Source organism: Corylus avellana, chromosome ca1 (assembly GCF_901000735.1).
Source record: "Corylus avellana chromosome ca1, CavTom2PMs-1.0".
Taxonomy (NCBI): Eukaryota; Viridiplantae; Streptophyta; class Magnoliopsida; order Fagales; family Betulaceae; genus Corylus; species Corylus avellana.
The window spans coordinates 45,376,392-45,391,313 of record NC_081541.1 but is presented as its reverse complement, the minus strand read 5'-3'; the positions used below and the strand labels follow the sequence as shown (position 1 = coordinate 45,391,313).

The window sequence follows — 14,922 nt, the reverse complement described above, 5'->3', positions numbered from 1 at the left end:
AAAAAAAAAAAAAAGTGGTTATGTTCTTCCATTTTTTTTTCCCTTAAATTTTATACCAATTTATATATTATTTATTCAAATTGATTAGTTTTCTTTTGTAAATTTCATGTTGAATTAAGGGAAATGATAGTAAAAAAGTTTCCTATCATTATTTTTGGTACGATGTATAATTAGATTATGTCAATATTCCTGCTAATGTTTTTTTATATTTTTCATTTTTAAAAAGAAAAATTAAACTATCAACATTCTTTTGTTTACAAAATTGGTAAACATAACTGTAATCAAATATCAATATGCTCATATATTTTAGAACACTTCTTTATTTTTGTTAGTGTAATAGAAAAAATTTTCAAAAAAATTGTTTATGAGGAGAAAGTTCAACTTTTGAAAGACAAAAGTTTACCATAATTGATTGTGTAGTGGAGGAGAAGTGGTGTCATTGTTGGAATATAATGATTAATCAATCATTTTGTATAATTGATTAATCTATGTTTTTATTTTGAATTTTTTTTTTCTTTTTATTTCGTTTTAAACTACATATATGGGAACAATTAATATTTAATATGTTTCAGTTTATAAGAACTAAAATTTATGAATTTTTAAATTTATTAGATATGTATTGAGTAAAACTATGGTTTAAAAGGATCTTATGAACATTTGTCATTTTTGGTAGCTAATTAGTTAATTAAGAGGAGAAAAAAAAAATTGTTGTTGATAATCTTTTAAAGACTTTTTGAGTAAATTACAAAATTAAAAAAAAAAACCCGGCGCGTAGCGCGGGCTCTAAGCTAGTTTATATAATTTGGTAGTTTTGGGGCTACTTTAGTGCATTTTGAACATTGGAGGGCTATATTGCAAATGGCCGGTAGTTTGGGGGGCTATTTTATATTTTTTCCCAATTTTTAAAAACATAATTATTAAAGTCGCACTTATTAAAACTGCAATCTCAAACGGTTCAGTAAAACTAGGATTTTATAAGTGATTTTAGGGAAGTTTTAAATTGAATAATCTTTTTAGAGTAATAACACAGATGTGGCTAGTGTTTTCTTTAGGTCATTAGAACCTAAGCCAAATCCAAAAATTTATCTCCCTCGAACTAATTAGTCTATTGTTTCCTCAAATATTTTAAATCTTGCAATGTTTTTACAATTTTCTATTGAGGTTCTATTAAAGGAATCAATCAATTTATCATTCATATTATTTGGAATCCAATACTTACTTTCTGTCTAAAACTTCCTCAAAGCCTGGAGATGACTATTTTTGTCACGGATAAAAAAGAAAAAAGTAGTGCAACAAAATACAATGCAGCCAAAGAGAAATATTTTCTGCAGCTTGTATCCGTTGAAGTCTATCTTATCTCTCCTATTTTCTGCACAGGAGTCTGTCTACTCAGATCAATACAGCTATAAAGTGTGGTTTGCAAAAGAAAAACTGTTGACAAAGCGTTGGCAGATCCCACCTGAATGTTTAAGTCCATGAAATATTTCATTATATAAGCATAAGTATATATATGTTTCCTGTTTTGAAGAGAAATCTCGATGATTTTATATATGCATATGTTTCCTACTTGCTAGCCAAAATGGCCATGAAACTTTAGGAAAGACAGTAAACAACTTATCAACCGTACCTCTCTATATTCATAAATATCAATTGCATGAGTACTAAGCCGTACCTCTTTATATTCATAATTTCCACCGCCAGTTTGTTATTGGAGATAATTGACAGATGCTAGGGATGGACTGGATAGTCCTTTTTCTTCTCCTTACCATGAATAAATCAAAAGTTAATTATAAAAGAATGTTATAAGCACCAAGAATTTCCTTGAATTAATTCTTGAATGCATAGCGTTTTCTTAACAAATGACATCAAATAATCTAAAAAAAATCTTAAATGCAATTTCATTAAAAGTGCAACGAGGCCCAACCTCAATACACAGAAAGTATACAAAATAAACCACTTAATTAGGAGAAAAGAAATCTTGATATATAATACCATAAATATTTAGGAGAACAGATTTTTTTTTTAATCTTTTCTTAGCTACTTGTTAAAACTTTTTAAAAACTTACATCTAAGAGCCAATTGGCCAAGTGTTTCTTCCATGGAAGTACTCTATTAATCTACACACAACACTTTCTGGGGATTTCTACCTAACCCCATAAGATCTACACTAGCAAAATTATTTCCATGGGCTGCAACATTTCCTCTGCCTTCCAGTATGAGAAAGCTCACAGAATTCATGTAAGTTTTAAGTCTTCATCCAACATTGAATTGGAAGGGACTTGGAATTTGTGAGAGATGGATCTAGCAAATCAATGAGGGTGCGCTTTTTCGGATCCATCTTCTCACTTTGGAAGATGATAACATCTTTAATCAAATCTAACTTTGATAATTCATATTTCAAATCTTGATATGAGTATACATACCAATGCTGCCTTTGTCCAAAGCATAGTAATTCTGAAAAAATGTACCATATTTTTCATTTATTGTTTTATGAAAGGAATCAATCATTTTATCATTCATATTATTAGGAACCTAATACTTACTTTCTATCCAAAACTTCCTTCCTCAAAGTCTGGAGATGGCTATTTTTGTAACTAAATACAATGTAGCCTTGCAGCAGTTGACGACATATATCTGTAGCTGTCAGCTTGTATCCGGTTGAAGTCTATATCTCTCTCCTATTTTGTATCAGATCAATACAGCTATAAAGTGTGGTTTGTAGAGGACCTCAATCCGGGTTGTCATGGTCCAACCCCATGAGGTTTGGATTTCCATGTAACGTGAAGTCATGTACATTCGAGTTAGACAGTTAGGATTGGTCCATTCTAATCTGTTCTATGAACTCAACAGGCAGGGTGCCTTAAAAATAAAGTTTATATGGTAAATTTCTGGTGATTGGAGTGGGGAATTCTACATGTAAGCCCATTGTTTATTTGATTATATACTACATGGTATACTTATGCAGAGAAACATTGCAAACCCACTAACAAAAAATAATTCACCAGTAAATTGTAAAGCATTTTTGTGTTCATAAGTGCATCCTTTGGTTGCAAGGAAAAAATTTAAAGATCAAAAGAACCATAAAGGAGCAAAGAAAAAACAAAAGGAACCGAAACTGCAAAGCAGAGTTGCACACCTCTAAATATTGAAAAATAGATTGTCCATTTCAATATCATAGCATTTTCTTTACAAATGAGAATAAACATATAATGGAAAGATTAGAGGAAAACTGTTTTGGTTACATAACCAATAACATGTATGCTCGTGTGTTTTTACAAGAGAAGAGAGGACTGAAATATATAACAGAAAACAATGAGCATATTTAATTACATAACAGCCACCAGGGTAGGTAAAGAAAACAATGAAAACAATTTAGATCAGTCTATAATAAAGAAACCCAGCCACCAGGGCAGGTTAAGATCATTAAATATCCTTAAAGGCTTCAAAAATGTTGATTCCAAGATCTTGAGTGGAGGCTAGAATGGTTATGTGATTGGTGGGGAAGGGGATGCAAGTGATATATCAGAAAGGGGGGAGTCAGCAACTAAGGTTGTAATTCCTGAACTGCCAGATGAATCAAATGGTGAAGTTGGTGCCCCAGTTAGTAGCTGTTTTTGGGAATGGAAGCCCAAATTCAATGTACATTATGAGAAAGCAGGGTGTGAAAATGTGAATTCCGCGCCAGTGCTCTTTCTTCCTGGATTTGGTGTTGGTTCGTTTCATTATTGGAAACAACTGAAGGATTTAGGACGTGATTTTAGGGTTTGGGCAATTGATTTTCTTGGGCAAGGCATGTCATTGCCATTAGAAGATCCTACTCCCCGTTTGAGTGAAGGAGATACATCAGTGAGGAAGGATTATGCCTGGGGCTTTGGAGATGAAACTGAACCATGGGCAAGTGATCTTGTTTACTCTATTGATTTATGGCGACATAAGTTCAATATTTCATAGAGCAGGTACCCACTAGTGCTGCAATATTCCTGTATTTCTATTCTGCAGCGGTAATGCATAGCAATTATTTTTGACATACTCCTTTTAATTAAATACTTATATCTATTGTGACTGCTTATCCAATTAAGTTGGCATGTATAATGTGATGCGACCTCTTGAACGGATTCCTCCTTATGTGTTTCCTTGCTCCAAGTTTCCTTTCTGTCACTTTGCTTCAGTAAGCACTAAACAAAGTTTATTTGGAGATGCAATTAAGTTGGTTTCACTTTGATGCATGTTTCCAATGTAAGTGGCCTAAATAACATCTTCAATTCATGAGAGACTTTATATAATACTAAATTTTGTTGGTTTAGTTCATCATGGTTCATTCCATTGTATATTGTCAGGTATATAATGTGTGATTTCAAACTTGGGAGTGGCTGTAAATCCATCTTATAGCTGTGGTTAGTTTGGTCTGCATTTTAAATTTGTGGATCTCAACTTCTTATTTCAAGTTGCTGAGGTGCCAATTCCTTTTTTTGGACATTGGTCTAGCTAGATTTAGCTTTTCCACTTTAATCAAGGAAGTTTGCATTGCATTTAAAATCATGCATCTCACACATTGATATCCCTCTTGGGCACAATCAGAGCATGGATTAAAACAATGTTATTCATTCTTCCTCATTGTGTACTGATATTTTTGCAAAAAATATTGATAGCATAAGTTAGTTTAGTTTCAGATTAATGATAGCATAAGTTAGTTTATATACAAAGAGATTAAATCAATCATTTTTGTTTCAGGTCATTGGCAAACCAGTGTATATTGTTGGGAACTCAATAGGGGGATTCGTGGCTCTATATTTTGCAGCACGCAACCCTCATTTGGTGAAAGGTGTTACATTGCTTAATGCAACCCCTTTCTGGGGATTTCTACCTAACCCCATAAGATCTCCTAGACTAGCAAAAGTATTTCCATAGGCTGGAACATTTCCTCTGCCTTCTAGTGTGAGAAAGCTCACAGAATTGATGTAAGTTTAAGTGGTCATATAGATCAGTTGGTGTCCATTTTTGTTTATATGTTTCTCCGTTGCCTAGTCAGGGTGTAAACTACTATGGCATCACCTTTAAGATTATGTAAACATTCATCCAAGTGAATGGATCCTATTATAGACAATCTTCATAAAAGTTGAAGTTTAAGGCTTGGAACTTGGAAACTTAGAATTTATATGTTTAAATCATTTCGAGATTGAACTGTCAGGACATTCTAGACATTGTTTAGGTCCTTCAGTTCTGAGAAAAAAAAGTGCTTCAAATACTCTTCTACATATCCAATGTCTATTGACTAAAAGTAACTTCAAATTTTATCATGTGATTTTAGTGGGAGAAAATAAGTGATCCTACAAGTATCGCAGAGGTACTGAAGCAAGCTTACGCAGATCATTCAACGAATGTTGACAAAGTGTTTTCTTGTATACTTGAGACAACACGGCATCCAGCTGCCACTGCATCATTTGCCTCGATTATGTTTGCTCCTCAGGGACAATTATCTTTTAGGGATGCTTTATCTAGGTGGATAGTGCATAAGTCCTAATTGCTACAAATATTTATTGTGCCTTTTTTCCTTTTTTTTTTTTGGCCCAAATTATGGATTTGCAGCTCATTTTTATTTGTAGATGTCAAATGAACAATGTACCAATCTGCCTCATGTATGGAAAAGAAGACCCCTGGGTCAAACCCGTTTGGGGCGTTCAGGTGAAACTCCAGGTACCGGAAGCTCCGTATTATGAGATCAGCCCGGCAGGTCACTGCCCTCATGATGAAGTTCCTGAGGTATGTAGCTTGTTACTGATTAATTAAGGAGTGTTTTTCATTCCAATAGATAAGGGAATAGGACATTTTCAACTTGTTTGCATGACTTTTTCTGCCATAAAAAGGAAAATACTTTTAGCATGACCGGTGTCTCTATGTGTGAGTAAAAGCAAGAGTGAATTTTGCACTTCATATGGAAAGAAGAATCTTACAGGGCAAATGTTGATTAAATTAACAATCAACTTGTATTGAGAAAGTTTCAATTGGGTTTAATTTCTTGCGAATGCCATAATTTGTTTTTATTTTGCTTAACTTTATATCCTTTTCTTTTTTATTGGGTGTTTAGATTAGTAACTGTACTTGTCATACAGGTTGTGAATTATTTATTACGCGGGTGGATCAAAAACCGAGAGACGTAGGGCTCGGTTGCATTACCTCTACTTGATGATGAAGAAAGTATCGAGTACAATTTTGCCAAGGACTTGGAATTTGTGAGAGATGGATCAAGCAAATCAGTGAGGGTGCATTTCTTTGGATCCAGCTTCTCACTTTGGAACATGATAAGATCTTTAATCAAATCTCACTTTGGTAATTCATATTTCAAATCTTGATATGGGTCCACCAATGTTGCCTTTGTCCAAAGCATAGTAATTCTGAAAAATGTACCATATTTTTCATATATTGTTGTATTAAAGGAATCAATCAATTTATCATTCATATTATTTGAATCCAATACTTACTTTCTGTCCAAAACTTCCTTCCTCAAAGTCTGGAGATAGCTATTTTTGTAACCAAATACAATGCAGCCAAAGCGATATTTCTGCAGTAGTTGATGACACATATCTGCAGCTGCCAGCTTGTATCCAATTGAAGTCTATATCTCTCTCTCCTATTTTGTCTCTGATCAATACAACTATAAAGTGTGGTTTGCAAAGGACCTAAATCCATGTTGTTATGGTCCAACCCCATGAGGTTTAGACACCGGAAAAAAAAAAGGGGGGAAAAGAGGAGAACCAAATGAAATTCAGGTTTCTTGTAGACAAGGGTAACCTATCTATTGGCATTAGTAGGCAACAGAGAAAAAGAAGGGAGCTTTTTGTTTGGAGGGAAGCCCATGGGCATTTCTTTGAAGTTGTACATTTGGTGAGAGAATTGTGTTGAAAATTAATTATAATGAATGTTATATGCGCCAAGAATTTTCTTGAATTACTTACTGAATGGCAATTTCAGTAATGGATAATTGCCGAAGATCTAAGAATAGTAGCAAATAGATTCAACAATGTAAATTGAGTCACATTCAAGTTAGACAATTAGGGTTGATCCTAATCTGTTCTATGAACTCAGCATGCAGGGTGCTTATTTGAGTGGGGAATTCTACTTGTAAGCCCATTGTTTATCTGATTATATATTATATGCTATACTTATGCAGAAAAACATTGCAAACCCACTAACAAAAAATAATTCACCAGGAAAATGTAAAGCATTTTTGTGTTCATAAGTGCCTCCTTTGGTTGCAAGGAAAACTTTAAAGAGAAAAAGAACCAAAAATGAGCAAAGAAAAAACAAAAAGCAACCGAAACTGCAAAGCAGAGTTGCACACCTCTAAATATTGGAATATAGATTGTCCATTTCATTATCATAGCATTTTCTTAACAAATGACATCTAATATATTAAAAGAAATCTTGATCATCTAGCATATGCAATCTCATTAAAGGCGCAAAGGGGCACAACCATGGTATATGAGAATAAACATATACTCAAACTACTCTCTGGTCAAATGAGAATATAACATATAATTGAAAGATTAGAGGAAAACTGTTTTGGTTACATAACCAATAACAGTGCAGTACCATGTATATATATATAGCCAAAGGGCTCGTGTGTTTTTACAAGAGAAAAGAAGACTGAAATACATAACAGAAAACAATGAACATATTAAATTACATAACAGAAAACTAAGAGGAAAACAAGGAGCATGGAAGCTGGACAATTGTGTGCTGAGCTGAGATGAAAGCCAGCAGAAAACATGGACATCTGACATGCAGGAATCCTTGACAAATGGCGGCCTTCATCTTGTCTTGGGAACCAGCAATCAGCTTGCATTGAGAGTTGAGAGGATGGCCTTGTGTGGGCTGCTGAGTGTAGAAGAAGTGCCGTGAAAGTGAGGGTGATTGGGGAAGTCTCCTTCTGGTTGAAACTGAATTGGTTGGTTAGCATGTTTGGTTGGAATGTTATCTTTAACAATAATAATAATTATACTTTCGATCACTTATAAAAAGGAATTTGTCTATCTGGATACACAACATCCCAATAAATTATAAAATTGCAGGAGCAGTAAGACATACCTCTTTATATTCATAATCTGGATCAGTTTGTTCCTGGGAATACTGCATAAAGATAATCCCTCCTCTTCTCCATACCTATTTTGCTTGAAAGACGCTGAGAGAAATGTAACTAGATCAGCATGGTTCCTTCAATGCAATAAAGTTAATTCCCCGTTTTTTTAAATCAATGAATAAACCATAGAAAACGAAGGAGCAAAATATTACCATCAATATCCTTTTCAGGACCAACATTTTCTTCATTGAACACTTTGGGTTCCAACTACAAGGGTGTGATGCCAAATCATTGGAGAAATTGGTGTTTAGGCTGGCAGTGTTGAACTTACAGGTTTCTTCCCTTTTGTCAAGCCAACAAAGGCACTCATAGTAATGAAAAAATTCAATGTTCGGAGGCTTTCACTCTCTGCTTGGTCGGTGAGGCAATTCAACAAACACCTGTTGTGCGTTTATGTGAACCCAACAAGAACATTAAGAAATAGGAGCAACAAGATCTCTCCAACGCAAACATTCAGACAAAAACAAAAGAGCCTTTTATATCAACGCAATGCCAATGACAAGCATAAAATTTCCGAACAGGAAAATTAACAAATATACAAACCTAAGTTCCACAACATCCAGATTGTTTCTTAGGAAAATATGAAGTCTAGTTGGAGAGATTACAAGTATATTTGTGGGGGATGATGCATATTCTCCTCCTGCTACTAACAGTTTAGAGGCCTCTTGAACAGCGTGATGTGTGGCTCATGGCGATGACTTGCATAGTGGACCCGCCCACGGCTCTGTTGAACCCCAAAAGAAATGAGAGAAATAAGAATAAATGCAAATTATTTAAAAATCTTCCAAAGAAGATGAAGAATGTGAAAGAAAATCAGAAATCCACAATGGAAGCAGAAAAAAGTAATGTGCAAATAAACTAACCTTTGGATTTATTTCTCAACAGTTGTCTTACAATAAGCAAAATCTGCGGGTCAATTGACGATAGACCTCCTTAATCCTCCTCTTCTGAGTCAGGCATGGATTCCTCCTTTTATGAGTCAAACACGAACCTATTATCAATCACAACGCAAGGGATGTGGGCTATCTTGGACCACTCTCGTCCTTGATCTTTCTTGCAATGTTTTTTCAGCAGAGGACACATTTCGATAATGAGTTTCTGGAGTGAGGGAGGCAAGCCATCCTCTGGAAAGGATGTGAGATTTTTACAAAAATAGATCTCCAGTCGTTGAAGAGAGGCGAGGTCTCGAAGGGAAGACAGGTATTTCAGATTTTGGAAGCATGAGATGGCGAGGGTAGCAAGAGACGCAGGCAGCGTCTTCTTTGGAAATGACTCCACATTCGGACATCCACCTTGAATATAAAGATGTTGAAGAGAGGTAAGCCTATGCAGCCCCCATTCAAGCAAGGCCTCAGTGATGTTGCAATACACGATTTCAAGTGATGTTAGGTTTGCGGGAAAACCCTCTTCCGAAAAGGATGATACCCCGCTAATCGTCAATTTTTGAAGTGAGGTGATGTTGTGAATGCAGTTAGGTAGGGCCATATCATTATCAAAAATCGTTAACTCTCTAAGGTTGCTAGGGAGCAACCCTCCGTCTGGGAAGGAAACAAGAGTTGGACAATTATAAATATCAATCGTGTCTAGATGGCTGAGGGTGTGTATGCCCGTGGGTAAGGATTTAAGGTTTTCACACCTCCAAATTTTAATCTTTTCAAGAGACGAGTTGTGATGGAAGCTCTTCGCTATTGACTCCAGCTGTCTACAATATTTAATATTGAGCTGTTGAAGTGTTGCAGGCAATTCTTCACTTTTCGCTATTGACTCCAGCTGTCCACAATTCCAAATTGTAAGGTGTTGAAGTGTTGCAGGTAATTCTTCACTTTTCGCTATTGACACCAGCTTTCCACAATCTTTAACATCGAGGTGTTTAAGTGTTGCCAATAATTCTACGCTAGATGTTAAGAATTTGAGGGATGGACACTTCCAAATCTCCAAGAACTCAAGAAGAGATGTGCTAGTATTGCAACTATTGGCATCATCCTCATCAAGTAAAATTATCATACTCTTGCAATTCTGTATGCATAGCCGCTTAAGTGTTGGAGGTAGCTGGCCTATTGCAAAGTGCTTCAGTGAATCACATCCACTAATCTCAATGCGCTCAATACACGTGTTGTTGTACATGATTTCCTTGGGTAAAAATTCCATGCCATTGTGGGTGGATGGCATACCCTGTTTTGGTTGCTCTTTTGCTTCATCTACCAAATGATATAGTTTCTGATAATTGCCAATCTTCAAGTAACGAAGACGTGGAAGGGATTGTAATAATCCCACATCATTTGACCACAAATGTGTCAACTCCTCACAATTTTCAATATTTAGATATTCTACATGTGCTAGTCCTTCGAGAATAAGCCCTTCTATTGGAGATTTGAATTCTGAAATTGTTGAAAAAGACTTGGAATTTAGTGAGTTGAAGACAACCTTATTTTCACGCATCACCCCTTCGGATCCTCCAATTTGTAGTCTGCAACGCTCAGGAAAGTTTGAAATAGAAACAACCAACTGCTGACATCCTTGTATAACAACTTTTCCTAATGAAGGAAAATGGTTTGGTAACTTCCCCAATAGCTTAGGACAATTTGCAATTGAAAGCTCACGCAAGTGTGGGAACTCTCCATTAGGGCTCCATTTCTCCCATTTTTCCATATCCTCAAAATATAAAGCCTCCAAGGATCTAAAAGGTTGTGAGGAACCATTCCCATAAAACTCAACACCAATATTCTCCACAATTGCCATGCCTCTAATGAAAAGTTGTTTGAGTGATGGTAGTTGGCCGACTGGTGGCAATGAAGTGCACTTTTTACAGTTTTCAATCCTTAGCAGCACCATACGAAGAAATGAATGACCAAACCATGTTGGAAATTTTGTACCACCATAGCATTTGATAGTCAGCTCGTACAAAGCATTGTGAGGTTGTTACATGCTAAGTACGTCAAACTCACTTCTTCTATCTTGTGAATCATCTATGTTGACACTCCATTCCAAGCACAACGTAGTAAGATCAATCTTTTTAATTAACTTAGCATCGCTTGCATCCCTAGGTTTAGTGACATTCTCCAATTGTGAGATGAGGAGTGTCCCTCGAAGATGCGACAAAGAACCTAGCTCTCTTAACGAGAAGCAACTGCCTTTTCCCACAATTAGATTAGACAATGTTTGGAGATGAGTTAATTTACCTATTTGAGGAGGCATTCCTTCCAGCTTAGTTGCATTGAGAATGTTAAGGTGGCGCAAGTTGACCAAGTTGCCCAAATTTGAAGGCAATTGCTCTAGATAAGAACATCCCTCCAGAATCATTGTCTGTAAGTTGTATAGAGTAGTTGTTGATTCGGGCAAACCTCTAATTTCAGTGTAAGAAAGGTCAAGGTACCGTAAATGCTTTAAATCACCAATCGAATTTGGTACCTCAACTATGCAGTACCCACTCAAAGAGAGTGCTCTTAAACATTTTAATTCTGGCAACAATTGAATATGAACATTTTGAGTCAAATAACAATAACTAGGACATGGAAGAGGGAGGAAGGTACGTAGACATTTGAGTTCAAAAAAAGGCTCAAACTTTTTAGCAAAATCGAATTGTCCACGCAAGTAAGAAGAGTGTCGAACCTTTTTAGGAAGTCTTATTTTGTTACCACCCCAAATTTCATCCTCCATCTTGAAGCATATATCTCCTGCAACCCTTTGGGCCAAATCGTTGATGAGATCATGCATCACAAATTGTGGTTTCCCATATCGGAATTTCTCCGTGCTTGATTGTTGGAAAAAGGACCTTGACAACAAATCATGAAAATACTCGCTACCCAGATCTTCCATTTGCTTATCCCCTTCCGGTGGTTGAATTAGACCTTCTGCCATCCACAACAGAACCAACTGATGCTCTTCAAATTTATAGTCCTCTGGGAGTATTGAACAATACATAAAGCACCTTTTTAAATGTGAAGGGAGATGGTGGTAGCTCAACATAAGGGCGGGAACAATTCCACTTCTCTCCTCTGGTATATCCCATATCTTGCTCTTAAGCACATTTACCCACTCATTACGGTCCTTTTTAGTGCGCAAGAGGCCTCCGAGGGTCTTTGCTGCCAAAGGCAAGCCTTTACATCTTTCAACGATTTTTTCACCAATCTCTTGAAGGTTCGGATGTGCACTGAAGTTGCTTGCCCCCAGTGCATGTTGGGTAAATACAGACAAACATGCATCTTTTGACAACACTTCCAAACAGTACTCTGGAAGGGAACGTGTTATCGATGAAACTCTCTCATTGCGAGTTGTGATGACAATTGCACTTCCCGGAGCCCCTGCTAGGAAAGGAGCGCGTAGGATAGTCCAATCAACGTAGTTCTCATTCCATAGATCATCCAGAACGACTAGAAATTTCTTCCCTTTTAGTTGTTCCTTGAGTTCGACTTGCAACAAATTCAGATCATTTTCATCACGGCTTGCAAAGGTGACTGATTTTAGAACTGCTTTTGTCACCCTAACAGCATCAAAGTCTTCAGAAACACAGGCCCATGCTTTTAAATCAAAAAAGCTTTGCACTTTTTTATCATTGAATAAAAGCTGGGCAAGAGTTGTTTTTCCTATACCCCCCATACCGAGTATAGGAATCACAGAGACTTGAGCATCATTACGTCTTTCACCCAGCAATAATTGAAGTAAAACCTCTTTATCTTTTTCCCTGCCATAAACATTAGCATCTGTCATTAAAGAAGTTGGCTCCAGTGTCCCTCTTCTTCTGTTTGATCTCCCACGATCAGCAGCTTCTTTCAAGTTCAGTTGATCTTTTCGTGTGACAATATCATCGAATCGAGCAGAAATCTCCTCTATCTTTGAAACCAGCCTAACATTGAGCTTAAGAGCACTTGGAGTCAAACCAGTCAACCAGGTAGGGATGAGTTTCCGTACCTTACTTGGTCTGGCCTGATCATCATCTCCTTCCTTCAATTTGCGTTGCAAAGCTTCCGTGGCGAACTCATCAAGTATGTCCTCGACATCGTAAGCCAAGTCTCTAAGATCATCCAACCACAGTTTTACAGTCCCGGATTGCTTCTCATCATGCTGCTTTCCATCCGCATCATCAAGGACTGCCTGGATTCCTTCCAACGTATGCTTCCACTTGTTCAGCTTTTCTTCGAGTCCCACATATCGGCGTGCAAAGTTCAGCAGCTCGCCAGACGCCACTTGGTCAAACAGCAGTTGGATTAACGGAGAAAGGAAAAGCTCTGCCATGGTTTTCTTTGTAGAAAGGTATGATGGGGAAACTCAGAAGCACAAGTAATAATTGGTATGTTCTGTAAAGTGAAGGGTTGAAGCCTTGAAGGAGTATCGAAAGTTCATATTGCTACGTGGCATATCATATATATCACATATGGGTATTGACAGTTCAGTGGATACAATACTAATTATAACCGACATATGTGTCTAGTTTGGATTAATTTGTGTTCAAAAAAATCAAATAGTAGGTTATATTAGTTGAGAGTCGATATATCAAAATTCTAATCCCGTCAAATACTGCAGAGTGTAACCTTTCTTTTGGTTGAATGCGGTCAATTACGGTGGGCTGCAGCCTGCAGGGTGACCATGTGATTTGAAAAGGAAAACTCGAAGAATTGTACGAAGGCTTTGGTATCACTAAATTGACCCAAAGTATTACCGGTAACCAATATTGGAGCACTCCTTGCATCTCGTCAAAATCACTTTTGGGTTATTTTAGTGAGATAATTTAATTAAAATAACTTAAATGTTCACTTCTTAGTTTCATTACTTAAAAAAAAAGTGAGATGAATAGTATTCACCATATTTAAAAATTACTATTAACGTATCTATTGATTAAATATTATTACTATTGAATGATAGTAAAGACGAAAAATTTCTGTGGTTTTTATTTTTTAACAAAAAAAAAAAAAAAAAAACTTTGCAGAATTGATTTGGGAGTGGAACTAAGCTGATGTGACTAACAATCCAAAATCAATCATAAAAAACATCATCTTCTTCCAATAGAAATTAGAACTAAGAAAATAAAGGAAATATTACAAATTTTTAAAAATATTACCGTTAGAATAAGACAAATATTCTTAAAATAGACCATATTTAACAAACATTCAAAAATATAAAAGTTAGAGAAAGAATAAACAAATCTTTGAAAAATAATATTTAAATAAAATAGTGAAAGTAAATTGTTAAAGTAGTGAGGCTGCCGTTGGTGCTCTAAAAATGTGAGTTCTTAAAATAATTAAAACTGTATTTTTGGTTATTTTGGTGAGTAAAATTTAGTGAGGTTGCTAGGTAAATAAGCTTAATTAATTGACCCAAAGTATATCGTGCCATAAAAATTAAAATTACAAACTACATTTTTTGTAATTTTTTTTAAAGCATTTTTTAATCTTTTGCTTTTACACCAAAAAAACTCTGTGAATGGCGATGATGGAGCCCTTTTACTCAAAAGTCTTTGCTAAATGTTTGGCAAACGGATGAAAAAAAAAAAAAAAAAAACTTGAATCCCTTTCATTTTCCCATTTCGCGCGTACTTTGTTCAGCACAATAGGTAGTCAGAAGAGAACTAAAATTTTAGGGAATTACCAAATAATTTGTAATGTTTTCTCAAACTTTCAATTGAAGCAATATCTCTTAAAATTACCAGAAAACTACAATCTAGTATTTTTTTTTTTTTTAAAAAAAAAAATTATGTAATTTTTGGTGCAGAGGGGTTACAATACAGCTGTTGGAGAGGTACATTGGTGGGAATACAAAGACTTAGTTTTAATCGTTTACAAGTCTTCTCT

General features: G+C 35.8%; 3 protein-coding genes across 7 annotated transcripts; 1 reads left to right on the top strand and 2 right to left on the bottom strand.

Annotated features, from left to right (window-relative positions):
- The first annotated feature begins 286 nt into the window (after positions 1 to 286).
- Positions 287 to 6,472, top strand: LOC132165315 (pheophytinase, chloroplastic). Its single transcript, XM_059575818.1, is given in 6 exon segments — positions 287 to 3,931; positions 3,934 to 3,956; positions 4,732 to 4,962; positions 5,309 to 5,499; positions 5,604 to 5,760; positions 6,111 to 6,472. Coding segments are annotated over 6 exon segments (1,461 nt in total). The 5' UTR covers positions 287 to 3,312; the 3' UTR covers positions 6,351 to 6,472.
- Positions 6,473 to 7,585: 1,113 nt separating this feature from the next.
- LOC132190503 (putative disease resistance protein At3g14460) lies at positions 7,586 to 11,569 on the bottom strand. Of its 5 annotated transcripts, XM_059605523.1 has the most exons (5): positions 9,001 to 11,569; positions 8,743 to 8,861; positions 8,290 to 8,517; positions 8,086 to 8,179; positions 7,586 to 7,937 (listed from the first exon to the last, which is right to left on the bottom strand). In XM_059605523.1, the coding sequence occupies exon 1, from the start codon at positions 10,967 to 10,969 to the stop codon at positions 9,110 to 9,112; it is 1,860 nt and encodes a 619-aa protein (XP_059461506.1). In that variant the 5' UTR covers positions 10,970 to 11,569; the 3' UTR covers positions 7,586 to 7,937; positions 8,086 to 8,179; positions 8,290 to 8,517; positions 8,743 to 8,861; positions 9,001 to 9,109. The 5 variants fall into 5 exon arrangements, with proteins under 5 accessions (XP_059461506.1, XP_059461499.1, XP_059461514.1 ...); XM_059605516.1 differs by having other exon boundaries at positions 8,290 to 8,861; XM_059605531.1 differs by having other exon boundaries at positions 7,586 to 7,927; positions 8,290 to 8,861.
- On the bottom strand, positions 11,057 to 12,823 carry LOC132173465 (putative disease resistance RPP13-like protein 1). The gene has a single exon (XM_059584970.1). It carries the CDS (start codon positions 12,731 to 12,733, stop codon positions 11,057 to 11,059), a length of 1,677 nt encoding a protein of 558 aa, XP_059440953.1. The 5' UTR covers positions 12,734 to 12,823.
- Positions 12,824 to 14,922: the final 2,099 nt, after the last annotated feature.

Excerpts from the sequence above, each read along its gene's own strand:
- LOC132190503 (XM_059605516.1), bottom strand. The coding sequence starts at position 10,969 with ATGGTGCTGCTAAGGATTGAAAACTGTAAAAAGTGCACTTCATTGCCA.
- LOC132173465 (XM_059584970.1), bottom strand. The coding sequence starts at position 12,733 with ATGGGGGGTATAGGAAAAACAACTCTTGCCCAGCTTTTATTCAATGAT.